Here is a 23,095-nt window from a genome sequence, read left to right as displayed (position 1 = left end):
ACCTTGAAATATACAGTAATGTGTATTAACACGCCGTGTGGCAGCCGCTTGCAGAACAGTTAGACACCACGGAGCTCAGTCTCACAATCGATTCTTGGCAGAGGCTGCATATGGAGCCAACATCGGACTCGAGGGACGTGGAATGACTTGGGCCAAGTGACTGGCACAGACGAGCGATCAACGCTCACAAATCAATTGCGCCCTGTGCGGGTGGCCGCGCTGGTCTCGGGATACTTGATCTTGAAGGACGAAGACGGGTCCAGGGGATCACCCAAGAAGCGAACGTGGTGCAGATAGTTGAGACACTTCTCGACAACCTCCTCCAGCGAGGGACACGGCGCCGGGTAGATCGAGCGGGTGTTGGCGTTGTCGATCTTGAAGGACATGTCCATCATCATGTGCATGAGCGGGAACAGGGCGTTGCTCTCGACGGCGGGATGGGAGTGGAAGGCCTCTTTGAACTGCTCGCGGGTCTCGAACAGGATCGGCCAGCCATGGTTCCTGACAATCTCAAACAGCCGGGTCTCAGTGAGGACACTGTGGCGAGTGAGTGAGTGAGTGAGTGAGTGAGTGAGTAATCAGAGTCAGGATCCACCATTCACAACACACCACACCACACCATATCACATCGCACTTCCCACCATATCGCACACCATCATACCACATCGCACTCCACACATTCCTCACCTGTGCTCCGAGTCGCTGATGTGAAACACAAACTTGGACAGGGACTCCTCCGAGCCGGCAATCTCGGCAACCACCTTGGCAACATGGTCGACGGGATCCATGGTCATCGTGACAGGAGTGGCGTGCGAGGGAGCAACACCAAGCTGGATGCATCCCTTGACATATCGCCAGATGTAGTCATCAGAGTTGGACACTGGAGCGATGGAGGGTGTGAAGGTGTCAGTTGGTGTCAATTGGTGGGTGAGTGGCACTCGGCAATCGAGACCATCGATTCATGGCCAGTCCGTGGGAATGAATGAGACATTTCCACCACACCACACCACACCACACCACACCACACCACATTCGACTCACCTCCGTAATGGCTGTCGCCAGCAATGACGGCTGGGCGAATGATCGTCACCGGCACTCCCCTCGATCGTGCCTTGTTGACCAGCTGCTCAGAGACCCACTTGGTCTGGCCATACCCGCCAGAGATGTTCCAGGCCGAGTAGATCTTCTCCTCGAGCGGCTTGTCTGCCTTCTTGGCCATCGGGATCGTGCCGATGGTCGAGATGTAGTGCAGCGGCTTCAGGTGGTGGGTTGTGGCCAGTCTCAGGGCCGTCGTCGTGCCGAGGACGTTGGGTCCCCTGAGTCTGTCATAGTCAAACAGCCAGTGGACCTCGGCGCCGTTGTGGACAATCGTGTCGGTCTCCTCGCTGATCTCCTTCCATCGCTCGTCCGAGAGTCCCCACTTGTCCTGCGACAGGTTGCCGCACAGTCCAACGAGTCGAGACTTGAGGTTGTGGTCGAGGAAGGCTCTCTGGCTCGGATCGAGGACCAGCTTCTGAGCCGTGCTGATGATGCGCTCGACAGCCACCTGCTCGTCCTTGGCTCGGACCAGGCAGTAGATCTTGGCCCGAGGGAACTTGTGGGCCAGCTCAAAGACCAGGAAGGCACCGAGGAAGCCAGTGGCACCGGTCAGGACGATGCCGCGAGGGTCCTTGGGATAGACAAACGGAGGAAGACCCTCGGCCGTCACACTCGCATCGTCGAGCTTGGCGGCCTCGGCAGCCAGATCAACAGTCGGGGGAATGAGGGGCTTGTCGTCGAGGATGTCGACAACCAGCTGGGCGACATCAGTCGGTGTCATTCCGTTCGACAGGAGGATCAGAGGCGATATCTCGACATTGAACTCGTCCTTGATGGCGAGGGCCAGACGACCGACACTCAGCGAGTCAAAGCCGACGCCGCCGATGTAGTAGTTGCGGCCGTCGAGGGCGGCAATGTCGATGATCTGGCTTCCAAGTGTGGAGATCTTGGCGGCAGTGCGGGACAGGGGAGTGTTGGCGAGTTTCAAACGAGGGTACTCGACCGACTTGCCGAACTGATCGACATTCTCGGCGATGCGCCTGAGCTTCTTGAGGTCGCGCTTGCCCGAGTCGTTGAAGGGGAACTCGTCGAGCTCGAAGCAGTTGTGGATCGGGAACTTGGCGACGTTTGTCAGCGCAAACATGTCCTCGGTCAGCTGCAGAAGCTCGGCAGGAGTGGGGTTGACCTCAGAGCCGCTTCTGCGGACAAAGAGCATCACGATCTTCTTCTCGGAGGTCTGGATGAAGGTGCAGTCCGAGATGACCTTGGACATGTTTTCGTTGGCCAGCTCCTCGAGGGCGTTGAGGTCGACATAGACGCCGTTGACCTTGATCTTCTGGTCGAATCTGGAGTGATGGTGTGAAGTGAGGGAATGGATGGCGTGAGTACTCGGGATGCAGTGGTTGGATGTGTCCTCAGGGTACCAGATGTGCACTCGCCATCAATGAGAGATGCAACACCCGGCCATTGATCACCTTCCGACGACAGTGAACTGGTTCTCGCCAACCATCTCGACCCAGTCCATGGTGCAGATTCGAGGTGAGCCATCTTCGAGGAAGCCGAACGAGGCGAGCTTGTCATTCGGATCGGCGGTGGTGAAGTTGGGATGGTCCTTGATGGGGTCATCCTTGTCGACAGCCAGAACGAGCACACCACTCTTGGAGACACTCTGGTCGACAATGTTGCCTTCCTCGTCAAAGAGGAGACAGCGAACGCCAGGCTTGGCCAGCTTGTAGACCAACTTCTCCGGAGTGGGCTCGGATGGGATCAGCCTCAGAAATGCCGAAGCACCTATTACAGCCGACTGATATTGTCCGCATCTGGTAAGTCTGCGTGCGCCATGCTCCTGGGTCTTTTCGAGCCAATTGCCGACTGTACCGTACCTCACTCGATGCGTATGCTGACTGCATTTCAGCATTTGGACACAGTTGTTTTGCTTGATCGAACAACGAGACAGGTACGAGCTCCGAGCCCATAACGACTCTTTTGACGTTTTCCCATTTGATTTCGGCGTTGATCGACTGAGCAATCCCAAAGACCATTCTCACAAATGACGGAGGCTACCGGCGGAAATGGTCATCAGCTTACACACTTTTCCAGCAGATGTGCTCGTATTCTAGTGCGCTTCAGCACAGGCCATAGCTGCCGTCGGGTAGCGGCAGTGCATACTCACCATGAACATGAACTCGAGGCCATCATTCAACAGCTCGATGACACTCAACACTCGATCCAGCTGGTTCTGGCTTGGCTTCGGAAACCAGAGAGATCCCTTCACATTCAGGGCACCCATGCAAAAGCCAAACGTTCCCAAGAAAGACGGCCCCTGGGTGTATGGAATCATCGTCAGCTGCCGTCCAGAGACACAGTGAGTCCGAGAGGACGAGCGAAACCAACCTGCGTCAATCCTACGCGACAGTAAGTCAAGCCAACAGAAGCACGGGTGGTTATCGCCCCAAAGTGAGAATACTTGTATCTGGTGAGGGAATCGAATAGCCCGCACGATTCAGTATGGGTAAATCATGTCAGCCCAAATCATTTGCCCGTTCACTTACGTCTTCGGAACGCCTGTCGAGTCGGACGAGATGATCAGAAAACCGGCTTACTCAGTACTGAAGTCTGCTCACTCAGGAGACTCGCAGGCAAGGTGGCACTTACCAGTCGTGCCGGAGGTGCATATGTAGGTAACAAACTCATCCAGAGGCTCGCATGCTTCGATAGAAGGTGTGGGTGCAGGTGCGGTACCGGGCTCCAAGAGCAATGAGGCGTCTAAAGCCATCACGCCTTCTGTCTTGCCCGGCTCGATCATATGGTAGAGAATGTACTTGACAGCATATCTGCGATACACCCTTGTTAGTTTCGCCAGAGACACAGTCACTGCGGCCGACCCAAGTTGCTCGTCATCCGCATAACTCGCTCCTTGAAACAAACCTCTGACAAATGACGCTGCGAGCATGTCCAGGAAGGTTGGGTGCGAAATTGATCGTTTTCCTGCGGATGCAAGCAAAACACATGAGATGCTGCATCGCCCGATGATTACGGAGACTGGGATCCGGCTTGGAGAGCGGGTCGCAGGGTTTATGTGTATGCTCACTCGTCACTGAAGCTCCCGTTGCAATCGCACTACCTACTTTCCAAGCATCCAGACGGCAAACGAATAGAAGAGCCAGTGCGCTTCGGTCTCGCAGTTGGTGCCGATGACGTCGTGGCCCTCGTCGTTCCAGCCCGGAAGGAGCTTGAGCTTCTGTGCAAGCGAGAACGCAATCTCCCAAACCTGAAGATAGGTATAGAGCTTTGGAGTGCCATTCTCATAAGTGTTGATCATGGGGGTCTTGGGCTCGTCTCGGGCTGTGTTGATGAGACACTCCACCGGGTGAAGCCACGGACCAAAGGCGGGGGCTGGTTGAGCGGGTTTTGGCTGGGACAGGAGGCTCTCGCCTGGATCCTCGTTGCAAAGGGTCTCAACCGAAGACGTTCTCGTTGGCATCGTGGCGAGCTCAGTGGACTTGGGCATATTTGGTCGCTAGGCAGCGAATGGGCTGTGCTCGAAGCGGTGGTGATGGCGGTGGTGGTGGTCGCGGCGAGGAGTCCGGTGGCTGCCGATGGGTCTATATAGGCGTTGCTATTTTGAAACTCATTCTGTTTGGGACCGACGAGTGATACCAAGCATCGCTGAAAATGGACTCACTTGGAGTGCGCACGCCGGGCATCCGCAGACAAGACCTGCGGCTTTTTTCTTTGACAAACTCTGATTGCTCATGCCGCTCGCTCTTTCCCGCACTGCAGTCAACCAGCTGGACCAATGGGCCGCAGGTCGAAGGAAAACATTGGCCTTGTGACGCTGCCGCTCTTTGCCAGACCCGCCTGTGACTCACTCAGCTGCCCCGATGGCTCAAGGCCATCAGCCTGGAGGCCATCCCCTGCAGACCCATCCAGGCAAGGGTCGCTCCTTTGCACGATCTGTGCTTGGGCACTGCCTCTCGCAAGCCGCCCGTCTGCGTATGTCAGATCCCGAGGGTACCGCCATCGACGAGGATGCAGTGGCACTGAGCCTCCATCGCCAGGGGGGTCGAGTCGGGGCCGCTTGCTTCAACCACCGCACTCGCACGCTCTCGTTGATGGAGGATATGAATGAAGACGACCATGGCACGGTCGGCTGCACCGGTAGACTCCCGCAGTTGCTCGCCCCGGAACTGCCATTGTTCCGAGGCCTCTGATTCACCGTCGATCGTGGGTCGACCCATCCACACTTTCTGACGCTGGGCACCGGTTCGTCCTTTGCCCTGCCCGAACCCATGTATCCTCGTCTGGATCGGCTCAGTCCTCAACCAGATTGACCCAGAGTTGATATTGGTGTGCCAGGGAAGCTCGGCGGCGAGATATGTCGAGCAGCTCAGATGCGGAATAGGTGAGATACCTTTCCGGCGGACGTCGCATCGATAGAGCACTCCCGCTCCCCACTCCCCATCGATGAGTGACAGGGTCGCTGTGTCGATCACCCGACCGTCGTACCTTCAGACATGCATCTCTCACTGTCACTGATCGAGCACATATCACTCCACCAGCGGACGCTGGCTTCTGGGAGAGACGTCGTCTGGAAATTCTCCCTTCTAGAGAATATGATAGCCGCGCCGGCATGCGAGTCCTGGCAAGCATCCAGCCCTGGCCCAATAGGCCGGAATCAGTCCTTTGGATGGGGCCCGATGACTCATATGACACTTCAGCCCGTGCCATTCATCTTGGCGGCACGGTATCACCCGACTCGCCGCTCATGGTGCGATATGTTGGCAAACCACTCGGCCGTCCGTAATCTTTATGACTCCAGTTTCTCACGGGACCTCATATATCGCGACGGCGTCCCATCATAACCGACAGATAGGAGCTGCTGGGGCATTGATATCCCATCTCAAGAGACACTCACTGCGCTTCCAGCGCAACGATGGGCAATCGGACCACACGAGTAGCGATATCGTGATCGACTCCATTGAACAACTCCATGTGTCGGTACTCGGATGCCTCGCATCTGCATTCGATGGCGCCGGTCCCTGACCTTGTTGCTCCCCACTCACCCCTGTAAATGCGGAGTTACAGCTCAAAATGGATGTATATCAGCCAAGAGTCTATGAGGTTGGTCTTTCTGCCGCATGTGTCGCTTCTGGTACAGCTTGCTCACCCGCTCTGGCCAGATCATTGCGGGTATTCCATGAAGAGACACATCCCAATATGCACAGTCAGCAAACCAAGGAGCAGTGCTCACTGTTTGGTCGGTATGAACGAGAGCGACATGGATGGAAGCCGAATGTCCAGACTCGAAACTGCCTCCAGCACTTGTCCCGGACACCGGTTTGCTCTGCGCCGCAGGACATCACGTCAGAATGACCCATAGGCGGCTATCGAGCTGCGATCTTGAGTATTCATCTCGCCCCCATCGTGCTCGGCTCTGCTACGCTCTACCCTGGATCATACAGGTCTTTTGAATTTCACCAAGTCGTCCGAAGGAAAGGCTCGATTGAGACTGTGGCTGCAGCGACCACTCTGCTCGCAGACAGACATCTCGATCCGCCAGGAGGCGGTCGAGTTTTTTGCTTCTCCTCAGCACTGCGAAACACTCAAGTCCCTGCAGACGACGCTGAGCGGGCTTCGGGGAGTACTGGTATGCACATTCGATGCTGGCGGTACTTGCGGTACTCACTCTGACGATGACGAATCGGCACACAGAAAGCACTTGCATCTCTATGCGGCCCAGCAGTTGCGTATAAGGAGTGGCACAGTCTGGCCCAGGTGCGAAATGAGCGTTGTTTGCATCACAGACTTGTGACTCCCTGCTGATGAGTGGTCCTGGCACCATCAAGCTATGCTTCGCTGCAATCCAAGCACATGCAAAGCTCCATGACCACCGCAGCATACCATTTTTCGAGTCGGTGAGCCATGGATGCATCCGAGTGCATACTGTCTGACGAGTGATCCATTAAGGAGGCTGAGGTGTCGTCACATAGAAGCCTCGATTGTGTGGAAGCCAATTTGCGTTTCGACCCGTCGATTTCATCGGCCACTCACTCGCCGCTGGTCTGCCATCGGCAGATCTCGTCGATGATAGAACAGGAGGCCATCTCCCGCGTGTTCTTCTCCATCCACGAAACTATTGACTTTGATGCCTCCGAGGTCGAGGGACGCACTGTGATCTGCTCGGGTGTCGATCAGGAAGTAGACAGGCTGCGCTCTGAATACTCCAATCTCGAGCAGCTCCTGGTGAGGACGGCCATGACAAACTACGCATCTTTCGCCCGAATCATTCATCAGTTGACTCACCCGACTCACTGCAGTCGCAAATCGCCCGCGAGATGACCGATCGTTTGGATCTGTGGCCGACCCCATGCATCAACGTCGTATACTTTCCGCAAGTGGGTGTGCCACAAGTCCGATCGAGCCGCTGTTGCTTCACATAACCAAAGCATAAGTGCGAGTCACTCATGTCCCACACGCAGCTGGGCTATCTGATTGCGATAGCGTCAGCGTCCTCGGGGACAGTCGACGGTCAAGTCGAGTCACTTCTGACGCTAGAACTGCTGGTGGGTAGTGACAAATCTGCGAATGCTGGATTCGCGAGTGCCAAGCCCGAGCGCACTGCCCACGTTTCGCTCGAGTGGCCCGGAATCGATGCGACAGCATCGACTTGTGGACTAGTTTCACCCGGTCTCATTTCCTTTGGGTGCAGTTCGAGACAGAGGCTTTCCGATACTACAAGAATCCAAGAATGCGAGGTAACCAGCGAAGGGATGCAACCAGCGCGCAAAACACATCGCACCAGCCATCGGCCTAGCATGTGCACCAACACAACTTGGCTGGGATGCAGAGCTCGACGACTCTGTCGGAGATCTGCACTCCATGATTGTCGATTCCGAGCTCCGCGTCGTCCAGGCTCTACAAGACGGCATTCTTGTGCACAAGCACACGATGCGCGAGGCTCTCGAAGCACTCTCCGAGCTTGACTGGTATGCAGGTCGCTGGGTATACTGACAAAGTGCATGTCCGGCCTGCCAATGGGCATGTGTAAACTGGCCTTTCAGAGATTCAAGTTTGCCCAGGCATTCTCGGCTGCCTCGATAGCGGTGTTTTCTGCTAACGAGAACGACGGCGATGTCTCAGCGCCATGTCCCTGGCAGAGGCTGCACAGCGATACGGATACATCCGGCCTGAGCTTAGCAGCGACCCTGTGCTCGTCGTCCACAACGGTCGCCATCCGCTGCTGGAGCAGTCCGTCGGCACTTTTGTGAGCAACAGCACGATCTTGGACGCTTCCGGTGGCAGACCTGCGTCTGCACCTGTAATGCTGCTCATGGGTGCCAACTTTTCAGGAAAGAGTGTCTACATGAGCCAGGTACAGGTGTAGAGGAGTCCGCAGTTGGATTGGTGTCGATAGCCTCTTCTAAAGTAGCCAAGACACTCATCGCCTAAATCTCCTCTTGGTTGCCCCACAGATTGGATTGATCACATTCATGGCACACATCGGAAGCTTTGTTCCAGCAGACGCTGCTCTCATTGGCATCACCGACAAAATCTTGACACGGATGGAGACTAGGGAGAGCCAAAGTCGAGTGAGTGGTTCAAAGCCGAGCTCCAGCCCTTTACTTCTGTGCTCAAATGGGCCCCGACTCTTTTCCGTGGCAACGCTCTGCGTAACGATCCAATCGTTGGGCTGGAGCATGATGCGACCAAGGGCAGCGTTCACTGATTGACAAGAACCCGCCAGAACTGCAGTTCGTTTCTCCTGGATGCCTACCAGGCTTTGCAGTGCCTGAGGCTCTCGACACATAGATCCTTGATCCTCATCGACGAGTTTGGAAAGGGCACCTTGACCACCGGTAAATCGAAAGTGCTCCACGCCTGAGACTGTAGCAAGCTTGGAGTAAGCGAACTCACAATGATGGCCGGACGAAACCTCGTAGATGGGGCCGGACTCTTTTGTGGAATATTGAAGCACCTGACACAACGAGCCCAAAGCTGTCCACGGGCGGTGGCCATCACCCACTTTCACGGCAAGTATGATCATCGTCGACAGGCACCTGTCAATCGAATTCTTCGGGAAAGCCACTTTGGATGCTTGAGCTCGACAGTTGCTCATTGCAAAAGTGCCTCGGGGCCCGCAGAAATCATGTCCAAGAACCTACTTTCAAGCGAAATCAGCCTCGGCTCTGTCAGCTGCCATCACATGCACATCATGCAGAACCCGACTCGGACAACCGAAGGAATCGTTTATCTGTACAAGTGTGTGTGCCGCCGACCCTGCTTCTGATGCTTCTGATGCTTCTGATGCCTCTGATGCGGCAGGCCGCTACCATAATTGTTCCCGCTGTTGCTCAAATGCACCCATGCACCTCTTGCCTGTCCAAGCCCAGTACTGCAACGCAGCTGACAACTGCGACTCGCCCACACTAGAGTCACACCCGGCCCTCCTTTGTCATCTTGCGGAATTCACTGCGCCAAGTTGGCCGGTCTTCCAGGCAGCGTCACGGATCGTGGTATGAGCGACTCAGCTGCCTCATGCATCGCACTCCGCTGATGACGCGCCTCTTCCAGCCCAATCCGTCGCAGATTCCCTGGCCGCAGGAGCATGCTTGGTTCCGCGGTCAGACCGAGTTGGATACGACCCAGAATCAATCCGGCTCGCACTTGATGCTTTCAGAACGATCGATCTGGACCAAAGTGACTTGACCGCTCTATGGGATCAAATTTGACACCGACACTCGCTCAGGGTGTCGTGGAAACACAGTCATACCCCCAATTGTGCATCGTACACTCCCTGAGCTCATTCATCTCGAGTGATATTGCCGAGGACCGCATTCATGTTGCTGCACACACACACAATGATCACGTGGGCTTGTGAACCCACCGATCTCCTCAAAAAAGCCGTCCTGCAGCGCCATTCCGCCCCTTCTCGTTTCTGCTGTTCGCCCGCCTCCCCGAGACGCTGGAAGCACCGAGGACCGCCGGTGTGTGTCTGTTTTCTGCGTCCGCCACAGTGTCTCTCTTGATTTCCCTGCATGGATCAACCTCGGCATCCCTGACACCCAAGCGATCGCTCCATTGTTGTTGCAGATTCCAATTCCAATTCCCAAGCGCAACCAACTTCTGACCGGCTTTGAGAATGATGGCGCTTAGCTCAGTTGCATCCACGGATCTCAGTACGCTTCCGATCACCGAGGCGGACCGCCTGAGGGCTGAGGAGGTATGTTGTGGCAGTGCCACGGTCTGATCATGTCGACCTGGCTCATAAGGAGAAGGATCTGCAGCATCCGGCACGACACCAGCAGGAACTTTGCTCGATGCACCAGTTCAGATCGGTCCAGTTCAGATCGGTCCAGTTCAAATTGGTCCAGTTCAAATTGGTCCAGCGCATCTACCCAGATCATTGCTTACGCTGATGAAGGTCGCTGGAGATGAGCGGCGTGTTCGACCCAAACGGCTGGACTGCCAGTTGAGCAAGCCAGCAGCCGCTGTTTTGGAGGCCCCGTTCTTGGGCAGTCTTTCTCTGAATGCTCATGACCCCTTCTGCATCTGCATCCACAGGAAAAAGAAAAGGCCAACAAACTGTTTGCCAACAAAAAGTATCATGAAGCCGCTGAGCGGTACACCGATGCAATCTCGTTCAATCCGACCGTGCCAGCATACTATGCAAACCGCGCTTTTGGTAGGCGAGCCGGGCGATTCACAATATCGGCATCGTGGCGATGCCACCGCTAAAGCCTCTGGCACTGACCATGTGTGGTTTCTGTGTGGACAGCCTACATCAAAGAAGAGTACTATGGCGCCGCCATCCGCGATGCTGACAAGGCCATAGAGCTTGACCCAGGGTAGGCGATCCGCTGTTTCCATGGTCTCGAGTGAGTGGTACTGATCCTGGCATCGACCTGACAATCCCCTGGCCGATTGCATCGATGTAGGTACATCAAAGGCTACTATCGGCGAGCAGTTGCCAATATGGCGCTGAACAAGTTCAAAGGTACGAGCCGTGCCACCCAACGCTGTTGTATTCTGCCGTACCGGCCCGCGGCAGGCTTGGTAGCATCCCACTCACACTGTCTTCGTTCACATGCTCACTCATGTCATCTCCGATGCATTCCAGAGGCCGTCAAAGACTTCCGGGCGGTGGTCAAGGTTGCCCCCAAGGATGCGGATGCAAAGCAGAAGCTCACCGAGTGCGAGAAGGAGCTGCGCCGCCAGGAGTTTGAGAAGGCGATCATGGTCGACGATGAGCACAAGGTCAGCATCATCAAGCAGCTCGGCGATCTCGAAGCCATCATTGTCGAGCCAAGGTGAGCCTGGTGGAAGCTGGCACCGATCAAGCATAAACGCTCCATGTGGTGCTCTGGTCGAGAGAGGGAAGCAGGGTGCGGACACATCCGACTTGCGCAATCGGCTTTGCATACAGAACGCGCGGCACAGCCACTCCCAGCTCATCATACGCCTGTGTGTGAACTCGATTGGATGCACTACCGCCTCCGCAGCTACGATGGCCCTCATATGACGGACGACGGCATCACGCTCGAGTTTGTCACCCAGATGATGGAGCATATGAAGAAACAGAGCAAGCTGCACAAAAAATATGCACTCAAGCTGATGATCGCGTGCAAGGAGCTGTTTGAGAAGCAGCCCCCAATCGTCAAGATCGACATTCCCGAAGGCGCCAAGATCACGGTCTGCGGCGACATCCATGGACAGTTCTATGACCTCCTCCATATCTTCGAACTCAACGGACTGCCCTCGCCCACAAACATGTACCTGTTCAACGGCGATTTCGTGGACCGTGGCTCGTTCTCGGTCGAATGCATCCTCACGCTCCTGGCTTTCAAATACCTGTACCCCAACGCCTTCTTCATGTCCCGCGGCAACCACGAAACTGACGACATGAACAAAGTCTACGGCTTCGAAGGCGAGGTCAAGGCAAAGTACTCGGACCTTACTTTCAAGCTGTTCTCTGAGATCTTCAATGCTGTTCCGCTCGGCAACCTGATTGGCGAGAAGATCCTGGTCATCCATGGCGGTCTGTTCTCGCGCGATGGTGTGACTCTCGACGAAGTAAGCCCGCACATTGATTGCAACTCTGCCACGACTAGACATCACAGCCGTCCGCTGCTGTGTCCTTGATCTCGCTGCAATCCCTGCGCAATGCCGGGCCTATCCGTCTGACCCAAGTGCAGTATCCGCTGAATTCGTTGCACTGACTCTCACGACAATGCCCTGCCTGTGCGCTCTCGACCTCCCTAGCTTTATGCCATCGACCGCTTTAAGCAGCCCGGCAACGAGGGTCTCATGTGCGAGCTGCTGTGGAGCGACCCACGAATGCTGCCCGGCCGTGGTCTCAGCAAGCGTGGCGTTGGCATCCAGTTTGGCCCAGACGTCACCGAGGACTTCCTCCGGACCAATAACCTGAAGATGATCATCCGCAGCCACGAAGTGAAGGACGAAGGATACTGCATCGACCACGACGGAAAGTGTAAGTGATGCTGCTGTGTAGTGGCAGCTACACAAACAGCCATCGACCAGTGGAAGGCGTAACAATCTTCCTGCTCTGATGCACATCTACATGACACCGGCACATGCAGGCGTCACCATCTTTAGTGCGCCCAACTACTGCGACAGCGTTGGCAACAAGGGCGCCTTCATCACCATCACACCTGATCTGGAGCTGAAGTACACCAAGTTCGAGGCCGTTCCGGTAAGCGATCCCTCGGTTTGACCGAGATGACAGCACTCTGGCACATTCTGGGGCCAATCGAACAGCGACGCCGCTATCTGAGGGATACTTCTCATTCGTCATTCTACTCCCAACGTTACCCGGAACTCGCGTCCACGATCAGCACCCGCCCGTGAAACCGATGCAGTATGCTGGACGGTTTGCAAGCATGTTCTAGAAGGGCGATCAAAGTCACAAAGCTTCGGCCTGGTGTCGCCGTGTACAGCCAGCGAGTTGTTGGGATAAGGCACGAACCATCGCCGAGCAACTACTGGAATCACCGCTGTGGCGAAGCATGTGCCAGGTCGAAGAACACAAATATGCCCGCACGGATACGTCATCCGCCCAACTTGTTGCGGCCAGCCAAAGCCAACACGACCAGAATCGGCAGCCGACATCCCAGTGAACTTTGGTGGCCTTTGAGCAATGCGCTTTCTTCGCCCACCTATGCCTGCTCTTCCTGTTTTCTCTTTTGACACCCTCTTTGGACTATCTTTGCATCGACCCTGGACTCTTCCCTGTGCCACTGAGACTTTCTTTCGCTTCACAGGAGCTTCTTTCACTTGAATCTGATATTCATCGCCCTTCCTTTCTCGAGCCAATAACTTGCTGCATCATGGGTTTTGCGCCAAAAGCTCCTGAGTGCGTGCGGGTTTGTCCCGAGCAGCGCTTGTTCTTATATTTGCAGAAGGATCGCCAATGGCTTACTTTTTTTTTGTTGTTGTTGTTGTTTTGAGCTGAGCAGCATCGCCTTTGGACATTTAACTCTCGACAACCGTCGTCGTTTTGCGTGCTCGTTGTTGTGTGGGTTTCTGGATCAGAGGTTGAACGGCACAACCAAGACAGTGACAATGAAGAGAGTTGACGCAAAATGCAGACACGGCTCCCATAGCGTTGGCTGCCGGTCATTACGTGGCATCGACATCTTGAGACCGGCCGCGAGCGTTCGAAGACGACGCAGACGGGCTCGATCTGTATCTTGATCTCGGGGTGCTGGCCGGCTCTGTGCTCAGGCAAACTCCTGCAGCACCGCCTGGACTGGCTCTGGAACCGAGTCCAGCAGAGAACGAGGGCTGACGTTATCGGCATCGGCGACGTCCAGACCGGCACCTGCGACACGACCGGTGGATGCAAAACAAGCGCAGATCGGAAGCCGAAAGTGAGAGGGACGTGGGCAAGAACCAGGAGCATTTCAAACGAGCAATGCGGCGACGACTGTACCATGAGCCAGAAGATACCGAATCGACTCAGTGTTGCCAAGCTTGATGGCCTGTGACGGGAACGACACCTTGGTGAGCGATCGGCAAACGTGCAGCTCGGCAGGCAATAGTGGCAAGTAAAGCGATCGAATGAACCCAGTCGAGCGGTTGAGGACTCAGTGGCCAACAAGCAACCGAAACCCCGATAGAGCAAGATCCTGCCCACCTCCAAGAGCGGGGTGCTGCCTGTCTTGTCCCGATGATTCAGGTTGGCGTTGCTCTGGGCAAGGATATCGATCATCTCCAGGTCAAGATTCTTGGTCGAGGCAAGAAAGACGGCAGTCTTGCCGCTGGCATCGGGCAGATCGACAGAGCATCCCTTCTCGATCAGCAGCTGGACGACGGCGGCGTGGCCGGGCGCTGGAGCCTTGGTGTGGCCGAGGACAGCAAGAGAAATGTAGGAAAAGTCGAGGAAGGATTCCTTGCGATTCAGGGATGGACTTGGCTCGGCAGAGAGAGCCTAGCCCAGCACATATCGACCGGGCAAAGGCACGGGATAACGTCAGCTCTTGGATGCATGGACAGCTGCCTGCTCTGATCTCCATGTGCTCTGCAGGCTGAGCACTGGTTCTGTCGAAAAAAAGCCTACCGCATGAACCTGCTCCAGATCGCCGCTAAAGCACGCCTTTCCGAAAGGTGACAGCATCTTGGCTGGGTCGAAGAAGAAAAACACCCCAGCGTACCACTTGCGGATCGCCGCTCCGTGGTTCTTGCCCATGAAGGTGGGCCGTGAGAGGAGACGGCGGACCTCGCTGGGGATGTATTGGTTCGGAGCCGAGGAGGACGAGTACATGGCAGAGCTGTGTGGGCCGAGGTGGTGCTTGGCAGGCGGCAGCGACGAGGAAGGAGAGGATATCGTTGTCGAGATGAGGGTGGAGACGTGGGCGAGGACGAAGGTGCGGAGAACGACCCACAAAGGCAAATCGCGAGACCAATGATCGAGCTGCCATGATGACCGGCAGCAGCAGTCGTGAGGACGACTCAATAAGGGCCGCTGGTGAGCCCCGTAATATATTTTGCCCGAGACGGAGTGTTCGATATCTTCCTGAGGAGCCATGCATCGGGGCCATGCATCGAGGCCATGCACAAATGTCCAAATCGCAACAGCAGTGTCGCTCTCAGACAACCGCCTCCATCTACATGTTCGACCCCCGAGTTCGTCGTTCACCGAGCCAGCAGTCCAGACATCCATGCCGACATCAAGGTGTCACCGAAGGGAGCACGGTAATTGTTGATTCTGGATTGAGGAGCAGCAGCTCTTGGTCTGCGTCTGCGTCTGTGGTGGCCAGCGGCCGGTGTGGCCAAAAGTGCTGTAGAAGCTCAATGAGCCCTGCGAGAGGCCAACCGAGGATCATCGCATACAATGGGATTGTCCCCGAGTCCGCACTGTCACCACCACATTTGTCTCCAATGCTTTCGCAGAGCTTGATGATGTCTTGCTTGCAGATCGGACACAGCCGAGTGTGTCGAGTGAGCCATTCGCTGATGCTGAAGGACCAAGTCAACTGCGTCAGTGCTGCAGTTGAAAGTCTGAACTGGTCCACAGTCCAGCCGACCACAATTGATGTGCTTCTCGACGTATCGCACCACTTACCACTGGTCATGGAACATGTGGTGGCAGGGTAGCCTCCGAACATGATTCCCACACTCAAAGTCGTCCATGCAGATGACACACGAGTCCTGAACGACTGTGCAGAATCCGCCTGGTGACGATACCTTGGTGGCAGGAGCAGAGGCAGCGTCAGGCGGTGCCGAGGCCCCATTCGCTTGCTCTGCGGCCAGACCCAGATCTTGCTCGGTCAGGACCTTGACTGGGATTCCGAGGCTCGTCAGCTCCACTGTCACGGGCGGCACAACGTCGCTGGAAACGTAAAACGCCAGTCGCCGATAGTAGTACATGTTGCGGCAGAGGAGTCCAAGACCAAAGAGAAAGGTCATGATCCAGGTGCTCATCAGGAACTCAAACAGTAAATTGATCAGCAGATCGTAGACGCCGTGGGTGAGCGGGTTGAGCTGATACAGGTTCTCGTGGACCCACTCGGGGCGGAGACCGAGGCTGATGCTCACGATCAGAAAGGCATCAGACTCGCCAAGCAGACGCACGGCCGTGTATGCCTCGCGGAGAATAGTGCCTTGGTAGTGGGAAAGGAAGGCCGACCAGATGTGGATTTCTTCAGCAATGCCAAGCGACTTCATCCGGATGAGCCCTCGGAGCCCATTCATATTGCCCGACGGGTGAATGGCCATGCGGTCGTAGATGAGAACACCTGAGAAACCGGCATTCTGGAGATTCCAAACCTTCACCTCGAACGAGCAAGACCCTCTCTCGACGAGAGCGACCCAGCGGATAGCCTTTTGGGTGGAGATGGCCGGCAGATCGATGTTGAAGGGGTAGCAGGCGCCAGAATCAATGGCGATCAGTGGGAATGTGCCCACGGAGGAGTAGTCGATCGGAGTGCCAAACTCGGCCTGGATGCCCATCATGGTCTGGTGCTCTGCCGGAATCTGGATGAGATCGTCGCTGATGGTGATGTTGACGAGCTGGCTGTAGTCGACCGTCTGGATGGCAGGAGAGGAAGAGCCGACATGGGAATGAACTGTGGATATGCCCAGCAGCAGGCCGATCCATCCGTGTGCTAGTCGGTGCATGGTGGTGGTGGTGGTGTGATGAGCAGAAGCAAGCGAGAGATGCAGAGCAGACTCGGGCTGTGGGTCTCGCACACCGTATCTATAAGGAAACGGGGAGGCGCAGGGTCTTTGAACCGAATAATGCCGATATCAGGTGGCATCCAACGAAACAGGGCGTTCTGCACAAAGCCAAAGGCAGGTCGGTGCTCCGCGACAGTAGCCGCTGTCTCTATCGGCCATCGGGAGAGGGATGAATATGGCGATCGGCAGGAGAGGCTATGCGCAGAGAGCAAACAAGACCAAGAAGACAATGCCAGACTCGACAATGCAGGACGACCGCAGTGTACTCGGGCCAATCACAGTGCCCAGCAGCCAAGCGCACTATGTCAAGCAGATGGACCATCCAGAGCCGCCCTGGTTGGCGAGCGAGTGCTCCATTGTCCCAACGCACGACCGACCGCAGCAGCAGGACCTTGTACTCTATCGCCGTCATCATGTGCCCCCCAAACGGATGTCGATCCTTGCGGACCATGAATCGGGTCAGATGTCACAGTGCGGCAACACAGAAATCAAATATGCCATGTTGTGTTGCGCTACTGGTGATGGCGATACGGTTGGACACGTTGGTTGGGCATGTGTGTATTGAAGATCCAGAAACAAAGAAGTGATCTTTGGCCTCAAAAGCAAGTGTCCCGTTTCGCGAACGCTGGTATCTCGATGAGGATCACCAATCATTATCCTGCCAACCCTGTCCAGATCGAGCAGGTCGGCTGGCGCTCTCGGCCTCCCAGCGCTTCAGTTCCTGTCCGTTTTCGCTCCAGCCCCAGAATCGGACTGGGGTGTTGATGATTGCACGTCGACGAGGGCCATGGTCAAGATCGCCGTGAAATTTGATGTTGGAGTCCACAAAAGTCGTCGCAAAGCGCGGTCGAGTATCGAGCATGGTTTGATCGGATGGGATGCCAGGGTGGTTGCATCAGAGCAGACACGAACAGACGAGAGGAGGGATCAGCGATCTTGCCAACTTGCTCCAGCTGTATCAATCGCAGCACAACGATCGAGAAGCCAGCAATGCGAGCGAACCAGCGCGTCGCCACAGCCAGGATGGCGATCTGAGTTGCCATTTGAACCGATCCATGTGTCTCGATTCGAAGCCGGTGCGACGATTGAGTCGCGACACCTCGTGCTGGTTATCTGGAGACACCGTCGACTCCAGTATGCCGGTCGTGCGATGCCTCGAAAAACACGACCTGGTCCAGAGTCCTGTGCCATACTGGAGCCCAGAATTGACCGACAAACAGGACAAGCTCGAACAGCTGACGAGCAGAATCGGCTGGACACTCAGATATCACGACTCATCATAGGGATTGAGAGGAGACTTACAGTAGGATCGTTTGCAGGCAACAGCAAAGCCCAGGGCAAAGAAGAAGGGCACTTGGACAAGCATGGAGCGGGTCAGGTACTTTCTGGGGACGGTAGGCGAGAAGTGCTCTGGATGCGGACAAGAGTGTTAGTATCGCTCGCAAAAGATGCATATCCAGATCCAGATCCGGATCTGGATCAGGACAGAGCTGATGCGGAGGTCGATGTCGCATGAGGAAGCTCAGGGCGTCGATCCGCCATGGCTCGGGTGATTGCATGGACGGGCGAGGATCAGCAGTCAGCAAACACGGCAGAGGGACAGATATGAAACAATCACACACCCCAGGCAATGTGGGCGGCAGGGAAGCCGAGGCCGATGGAGCTCATGACGAGGACGTCCGAGGCACGGAAGTAGGAGACCAGATCCTTGACGTGGGGCTCGGTCTCGATGACGGTGTAGGGAGTGTGGTCCGAGTCGGGGAGGCCGCTGAAGAACTTCATGATGCCGGCGGGTGCTGCAGATGTGAGCTGAGGGCGAGCTTTGGATCGGACGGCAGGGCAAATGGCCGGTCGAGGATGATGGATGCAGAGCGTCCGACGGCCGATGCAAGCGATGCGATGCGATGCGATGCGATGGACAGCGACGCAATCCAAAGAGCGCCCAAATGCCAGAAAAAGGAAAAAATCGCTTTCGAGGGCGAGGGCCGGTTGCAGCCAGCCGGGTGGTTGCAGCCGGCTGGATCGCGCACCGCCCACGTGTTCGGCGTCTGTGCTTGGCTGGCCTCGGCTGCCCCATGTCCGTCGCCATGTCCGTCGCCATGTCCCGACGAACGCACTCTCTGGCTGGACCGCCACTTGTCGCCAAGCAGGCCTCCGCAGGTGGCTGTTTATTCATGCACTCACTCGTTCGTTTCTTGCTCTCTGCTGCACCCACACACCCCGCAACAACCACTCCTCGGTTCCGATTCCACACAGCCAACACTATCAAGCTGACAGAGCTGCTCAGTAGTTCTCCTTGGCGACCGTGGGGAGGACCTCGTTGTCCTTCTTGATGACGCCCAAGTGCAGGATGCGATCTCCCGCCATCGCCACCGGATTGGAGCTGCGTCCGATTGTCTGATCGAGGGGCCACACAAGAATGTAAGATCGACATTATGATCTCGCACAGACAGACACATAGCCATGCAGCCCAAGAGCATTTCCCCTCCCCATGATATCGTGTGGAGTCTTATGGTAACCCCTGTATCCGCTCCGGCTCGCTTCGCTGTCTGTCCAACGCACACGATCTACGAGGGAGGGCTGTCCACTTACCACTCCGTGACTCGGCGAGTAAATCTCGTCCACGATGTTGCCAAAGATATTCTTGATCCGAGCAATGAGGTCGCCCTTGCGCACGACCGTGTTGACCGACGGATACACCTCGAGCACCCCTCCCGTTTTAGTGTAGATCCAAAAGCCGCGCGAACATATGATGGTGTTGGGCGGTGGCGGGATCACCGCGCCTTCGGCGGAGTTGGCGTTGATTCCGTCGGATTTGAACATGTTGAGATAGGACAGAATGCGCATGACACCCATGTACGACCACTGCACGTACTGGTTCTGGAGCAGCTGTGGGTTGCCGATTTCGACCGTGATGGCCTTGATACCGCGGGAGCTTGCAGCCGATCGAAGGGTGCCTGAAGTGGTGGAGATTTCAATGAGAACATGGGTTTCCGTCAGAGGCGAGCCGTGGTTATCTTGAAAGATCATCTCTTTACCAAGCCTGCCGCAGCACGCTCATTCCTCTGCCTCAGCTAACACTGATTGCATCCGTTTGTTCCCTCGCACTCCAATACATACCGTCTTGGCCACTGTTGTGAAGAATGATTTGCGGTTGCTGCAGCTTTGCCATGATGGCACTGACGGGGTCGTTCATGTCACTTCGTACATAGTATGAGTTGATCCGACCAAAGCTGGCGGTGTGCAGGTCGATCAAAAAGTCAAAGTGGTTGATGATCTTTGTGATGAGCATGTGTGCGTAAATCTGGCTGGCGGTGCCGTTCTCGTTGCCAGGGAACAGGCGGTTGAGGTCCTTGCCGTCGCTGAACTCGCGAGTGAAGCGCAGATAGCCCGGGACATTCACGCAGGGAACGGCCACAACGGTGCCCTTCAGCTTGTAAACATCAATGTCGGTGATGACTCGATGGATGCAAGGCACACCGTTGAGCTCGTTGCCGTGAACAACTGCCGTGATTCCCACCTATGAACCACAAAAGTATCGAGCATATGGTTATTCTAGCGATTTGAGGCCTGGCACCAAGAGGGAGACCCGGCCAGAGTGTGTGCAATCATCACTGCCTTTCCAAGAGCAGCTTTTGAGGCGCCGCACCAAGCGACTGTTTGCCACCTTTGATATGGCGTGCCTACTTACTACGGGTCTGATGCCAAGATAATCCATCGGGGCACACATTATGGGATAGCAAGTGGATCAGTGGCGGTACAACTCGGCGCCAGCGGGGTGTACATCCACTATCCGCACCCACGGATGCAGCAGCAGGGAGCAGGGAGCAGGGAGCAGGGCGAGTGTGTATCTGGAGGATCGTGCCCCACAGCCTGGCTGATGTGCGCTGTCATTTTGCGAGCAACCTACCCTTCTTCGCTGCCTCGCGCAATGATGACGGGCACCCGGAGCCACTCGGACAGGCCTTGCTTGACCATGTTGATCCAGAGCGTGCTGATTTTGCCGGTCGGAAACTCGGAGATTGCCAAAGAGTCGCGCACCGTCGGCGGAGGCACTTCGCTCTCGTTCTGGAATCTGGCGCTGAACACGGGTGGGCGATAGTGACGGGCACTATCCCAATACATGAGCGGCAGGATCGATGAGGCCTCGTTGAGATCCGAAATGCTGTGGGTGGAGTCGAGATCCTTGCCAAAGCCCCAGGCAGGCTGATCATCAAAGACAATGATGGAGCCCTTGCGGTGGATCGGTGGCCGCTGCGGCTCGCTGGTGATGGAGTCGCGGCGAGGACGGCGGATATCGGCTTGGATGATCAGAACCGTGGCATCTTGGTGTCCTGCAGATCACAGAGGAGGGGATTATCATCAAAATATTGATAGTCGGGTCGTACCGCAACCCGCCTCTCAGCGAGATAGGGCGACATTTAACAAGATCCAGCGATAGTTCGTGGCTGGGTCCGCACCTTTCCTCGACGGCTTGTCTTGCCCCGGGACAGGAAGCATGCCCTCAAAGTGCCGCGGCTTTGCCTCGTCCAGATCAGCCTTATTCAAGGGTGTCATGGCAAATCCCGTTGGATCGGACTCGTCGTGGCGCTCGCACGTCAGAGTTTCGCCAGGCAGGATCGTGCGCTCGCAGATGTCGCCGTCGAGTTTGACCTTGATGCCGCCGCTGATGACATAGACGATGGTGAAGGCGCCAAGGAGGATCTTGCTGGTTGGATTGGCGGTTTCGTCGTCGCTGCCGCGAGAGCGGGAGGACGAGCGATGGCGGCTTTGCGGCGTCGGAGTAAAGTTGTGGTTCTCGTTGCAGATGCCGTCGTCGCTCAGACCGTGCGGGCAGATGGTCTCGAGGCTGACCGACACCTGTGTGTACTTGCGATTGGCCATGAACGTAAGCAGCTTCAGCGGCGAGGATTTGACGTGGCAGGCCGTGGGCCAGGAGCCGTTGTAGGTGTATGGTACCAACGGCTTGAGTGGAAAGGCTGTCTCCTGGTCATTGTGGTGCAAAACGGCCGGCGCACTGATCGGTGTCTTGGTATGGGCGATGTAATCCTCGCCAGGGAGCAGAACCAGAGCCATATCGTAGCCAGGAAGCACCGAGAGCGAGCAGTTGTCGCGTACGGTACTCAAAGACAGTCGCCACAGGAACTGATCCTTCTCAAACTGGCGCTTGGGCGGATAGATGGCAACCTCGAGAGTCTCGCCGAGACCGTTCTTCCACGGAACCGTCCCGGCGTTGTCGATTTTGTAGACAGTGACCTTTGGGAGATCTGGCAGGAGGGAGGCAGGATGGCGACGACAGAAGGCAATCGAGCGCCGCCCGTTGAATCGAAGATGTAAGTGTGCGGCAGCATAGGAACGGCGCGGATGGTGCCACGAGCAGCCCGGAAAGTGTATGTGGGAAGACGGGTTCGATGGAGGACAAGCCGCATGAAGGCCGTGTCTCATGAAGGTCGTGTCTCATTCAAGAACCAGACCAACGGGAAGCGCTACCAACACCATGAGCACACTGATCCGCGACCATCGTGAACGCAGTCAAAGGGACATGAGCCGGTGCGGGAGCTATTGCGCTCGACAAGAGTTCCCTTGGCCGAAACAACACACAGAAAGCATCAGGGCGGCGGCAATCGCGCATTCATTCCATTCCGACACCAAGGTTTGCATACCAACTTTGAGACCCTCGTCCTGTCGCTCGAGAGACGGATCGTTGCCGTCGCCGCTGGACGAGACCTTTTTCATGTCTTGATCGCCGCCGTCGTCAATAGATGCCTCCTGATCGAGATCCACCAGAGTGTTGTTCATGGCTTCAGCGGAAAGAGGTGTCGTGGCCGGTTGGGCTAAGGGCTCGTCAGGGGATGGCTGGCCAGGGAAGCGGGCGAAACGAGTGGGCGAAGAAAGGACCGGTGCGGGCTGGGCGGCAACAGAGCTGGATAGATTTGGATCGGGCCCGGCGGATGGCTGAGCGGATCTCTGAAGTACTTTGCCGATCTGACGAGAGTGCAAGAACGACAAGCTGGATCAGAGACAGAAAGTGTGTGGAGTGATCGCGTGGAAGCAAGGATCAGTGCAGGGGATGAGCAAGAGAGTGTAGCGGGCGAGAATGCAGAAATCGCGGGGGGGAATGCGATAATGGAGCGATGCCGGGATGTGGAGTGCGTTGGACCAAAAATGAGACCCAATGGACGAGTGGCAAATCGACACCAAGCGGGCTGTGGGAGAGCAGCAAACAGAAGCAATAGCGAACCAACGGTAGTGGCCGAGTGGGGTAGTCCTGCAGATCGGAGGGCACGGAGCAGATGTGGGAGAACCCAGGAATGTGCCAGGGAAAGGGGGAGGCCTATGGGCGATGAGGGCAATTGCG

The 23,095-nt window shown here is 56.2% G+C and overlaps 6 protein-coding genes across 6 annotated transcripts; 2 read left to right on the top strand and 4 right to left on the bottom strand.

The window, feature by feature from the left end:
* BJ171DRAFT_599796 (male sterility protein-domain-containing protein) lies at positions 1 to 4,681 on the bottom strand. Its single transcript, XM_053114961.1, has 11 exons — positions 4,167 to 4,681; positions 3,967 to 4,026; positions 3,694 to 3,872; positions 3,591 to 3,603; positions 3,433 to 3,511; positions 3,212 to 3,361; positions 2,922 to 3,098; positions 2,514 to 2,842; positions 1,042 to 2,384; positions 688 to 880; positions 1 to 537 (listed from the first exon to the last, which is right to left on the bottom strand). The coding sequence occupies exons 1-11, from the start codon at positions 4,547 to 4,549 to the stop codon at positions 192 to 194; spliced, it is 3,252 nt and encodes a 1,083-aa protein (XP_052965982.1). The 5' UTR covers positions 4,550 to 4,681; the 3' UTR covers positions 1 to 191.
* Positions 4,682 to 6,914: 2,233 nt separating this feature from the next.
* BJ171DRAFT_568692 (muts domain V-domain-containing protein) lies at positions 6,915 to 9,980 on the top strand. Its single transcript, XM_053113527.1, has 12 exons — positions 6,915 to 6,956; positions 7,117 to 7,284; positions 7,359 to 7,436; positions 7,488 to 7,604; positions 7,751 to 7,796; positions 7,889 to 8,027; positions 8,182 to 8,413; positions 8,514 to 8,630; positions 8,786 to 8,897; positions 8,982 to 9,071; positions 9,183 to 9,300; positions 9,472 to 9,980. Exons 2-12 carry the CDS (start codon positions 7,126 to 7,128, stop codon positions 9,593 to 9,595), a joined length of 1,332 nt encoding a protein of 443 aa, XP_052965981.1. The 5' UTR covers positions 6,915 to 6,956; positions 7,117 to 7,125; the 3' UTR covers positions 9,596 to 9,980.
* A 926-nt stretch (positions 9,981 to 10,906) lies between these two features.
* BJ171DRAFT_622764 (Metallo-dependent phosphatase-like protein) lies at positions 10,907 to 13,295 on the top strand (the record flags this gene model as incomplete). The annotated part of the gene is made up of 7 exons (XM_053115453.1): positions 10,907 to 10,920; positions 10,977 to 11,035; positions 11,159 to 11,348; positions 11,541 to 12,111; positions 12,301 to 12,529; positions 12,639 to 12,751; positions 12,894 to 13,295. 7 exons carry the CDS (start codon positions 10,907 to 10,909, stop codon positions 12,945 to 12,947), a joined length of 1,230 nt encoding a protein of 409 aa, XP_052965980.1. The 3' UTR covers positions 12,948 to 13,295.
* A 483-nt stretch (positions 13,296 to 13,778) lies between these two features.
* Positions 13,779 to 16,677, bottom strand: BJ171DRAFT_599794 (uncharacterized protein; the record flags this gene model as incomplete). Its single annotated transcript, XM_053114960.1, has 6 exons — positions 13,779 to 13,879; positions 13,991 to 14,039; positions 14,195 to 14,488; positions 14,618 to 14,828; positions 15,391 to 15,516; positions 15,623 to 16,677. The coding sequence occupies 6 exons, from the start codon at positions 16,675 to 16,677 to the stop codon at positions 13,779 to 13,781; spliced, it is 1,836 nt and encodes a 611-aa protein (XP_052965979.1).
* Positions 16,678 to 17,279: 602 nt separating this feature from the next.
* BJ171DRAFT_508610 (NADH-ubiquinone oxidoreductase complex I, 21 kDa subunit-domain-containing protein) lies at positions 17,280 to 18,664 on the bottom strand. The gene is made up of 3 exons (XM_053111316.1): positions 18,360 to 18,664; positions 18,040 to 18,147; positions 17,280 to 17,490 (listed from the first exon to the last, which is right to left on the bottom strand). Exons 1-3 carry the CDS (start codon positions 18,517 to 18,519, stop codon positions 17,381 to 17,383), a joined length of 378 nt encoding a protein of 125 aa, XP_052965978.1. The 5' UTR covers positions 18,520 to 18,664; the 3' UTR covers positions 17,280 to 17,380.
* A 356-nt stretch (positions 18,665 to 19,020) lies between these two features.
* On the bottom strand, positions 19,021 to 22,536 carry BJ171DRAFT_582667 (uncharacterized protein; the record flags this gene model as incomplete). The annotated part of the gene is made up of 7 exons (XM_053114206.1): positions 19,021 to 19,134; positions 19,330 to 19,694; positions 19,858 to 20,257; positions 20,429 to 20,435; positions 20,648 to 21,071; positions 21,198 to 22,004; positions 22,401 to 22,536. 7 exons carry the CDS (start codon positions 22,534 to 22,536, stop codon positions 19,021 to 19,023), a joined length of 2,253 nt encoding a protein of 750 aa, XP_052965977.1.
* Between the last annotated feature and the right edge of the window lie 559 nt (positions 22,537 to 23,095).

The sequence above is a fragment of the Polychytrium aggregatum genome, assembly GCF_025602895.1.
Source record: "Polychytrium aggregatum strain JEL109 chromosome Unknown BJ171scaffold_22, whole genome shotgun sequence".
Lineage (NCBI taxonomy): Eukaryota > Fungi > Chytridiomycota > Chytridiomycetes > Polychytriales > Polychytrium > Polychytrium aggregatum.
Note: the sequence above shows the minus strand (reverse complement) of the source record. Positions and strands in the feature narration are given on the sequence as shown.

What these genes read in the sequence shown, in the direction of transcription:
- BJ171DRAFT_568692 (XM_053113527.1), top strand. Translation starts at nt 7,126, where the DNA reads ATGATAGAACAGGAGGCCATCTCCCGCGTGTTCTTCTCCATCCACGAA. An exon ending in CCAATCTCGAGCAGCTCCTG is followed by an intron (nt 7,285 to 7,358) that starts GTGAGGACGGCC and finishes GACTCACTGCAG; the next exon opens with TCGCAAATCGCCCGCGAGAT. An exon ending in GGCCATCACCCACTTTCACG is followed by an intron (nt 9,072 to 9,182) that starts GCAAGTATGATC and finishes CGGGGCCCGCAG; the next exon opens with AAATCATGTCCAAGAACCTA.
- BJ171DRAFT_599796 (XM_053114961.1), bottom strand. Translation starts at nt 4,549, where the DNA reads ATGCCCAAGTCCACTGAGCTCGCCACGATGCCAACGAGAACGTCTTCG. An exon ending in CAGTTCACTGTCGTCGGAAG is followed by an intron (nt 2,385 to 2,513) that starts GTGATCAATGGC and finishes CCATCACTCCAG; the next exon opens with ATTCGACCAGAAGATCAAGG. An exon ending in TGGCGACAGCCATTACGGAG is followed by an intron (nt 881 to 1,041) that starts GTGAGTCGAATG and finishes CCATCGCTCCAG; the next exon opens with TGTCCAACTCTGATGACTAC.
- BJ171DRAFT_508610 (XM_053111316.1), bottom strand. Translation starts at nt 18,519, where the DNA reads ATGAAGTTCTTCAGCGGCCTCCCCGACTCGGACCACACTCCCTACACC. An exon ending in TGCCGCCCACATTGCCTGGG is followed by an intron (nt 18,148 to 18,359) that starts GTGTGTGATTGT and finishes GTCCGCATCCAG; the next exon opens with AGCACTTCTCGCCTACCGTC. An exon ending in TGCCTGCAAACGATCCTACT is followed by an intron (nt 17,491 to 18,039) that starts GTAAGTCTCCTC and finishes TCAACACCCCAG; the next exon opens with TCCGATTCTGGGGCTGGAGC.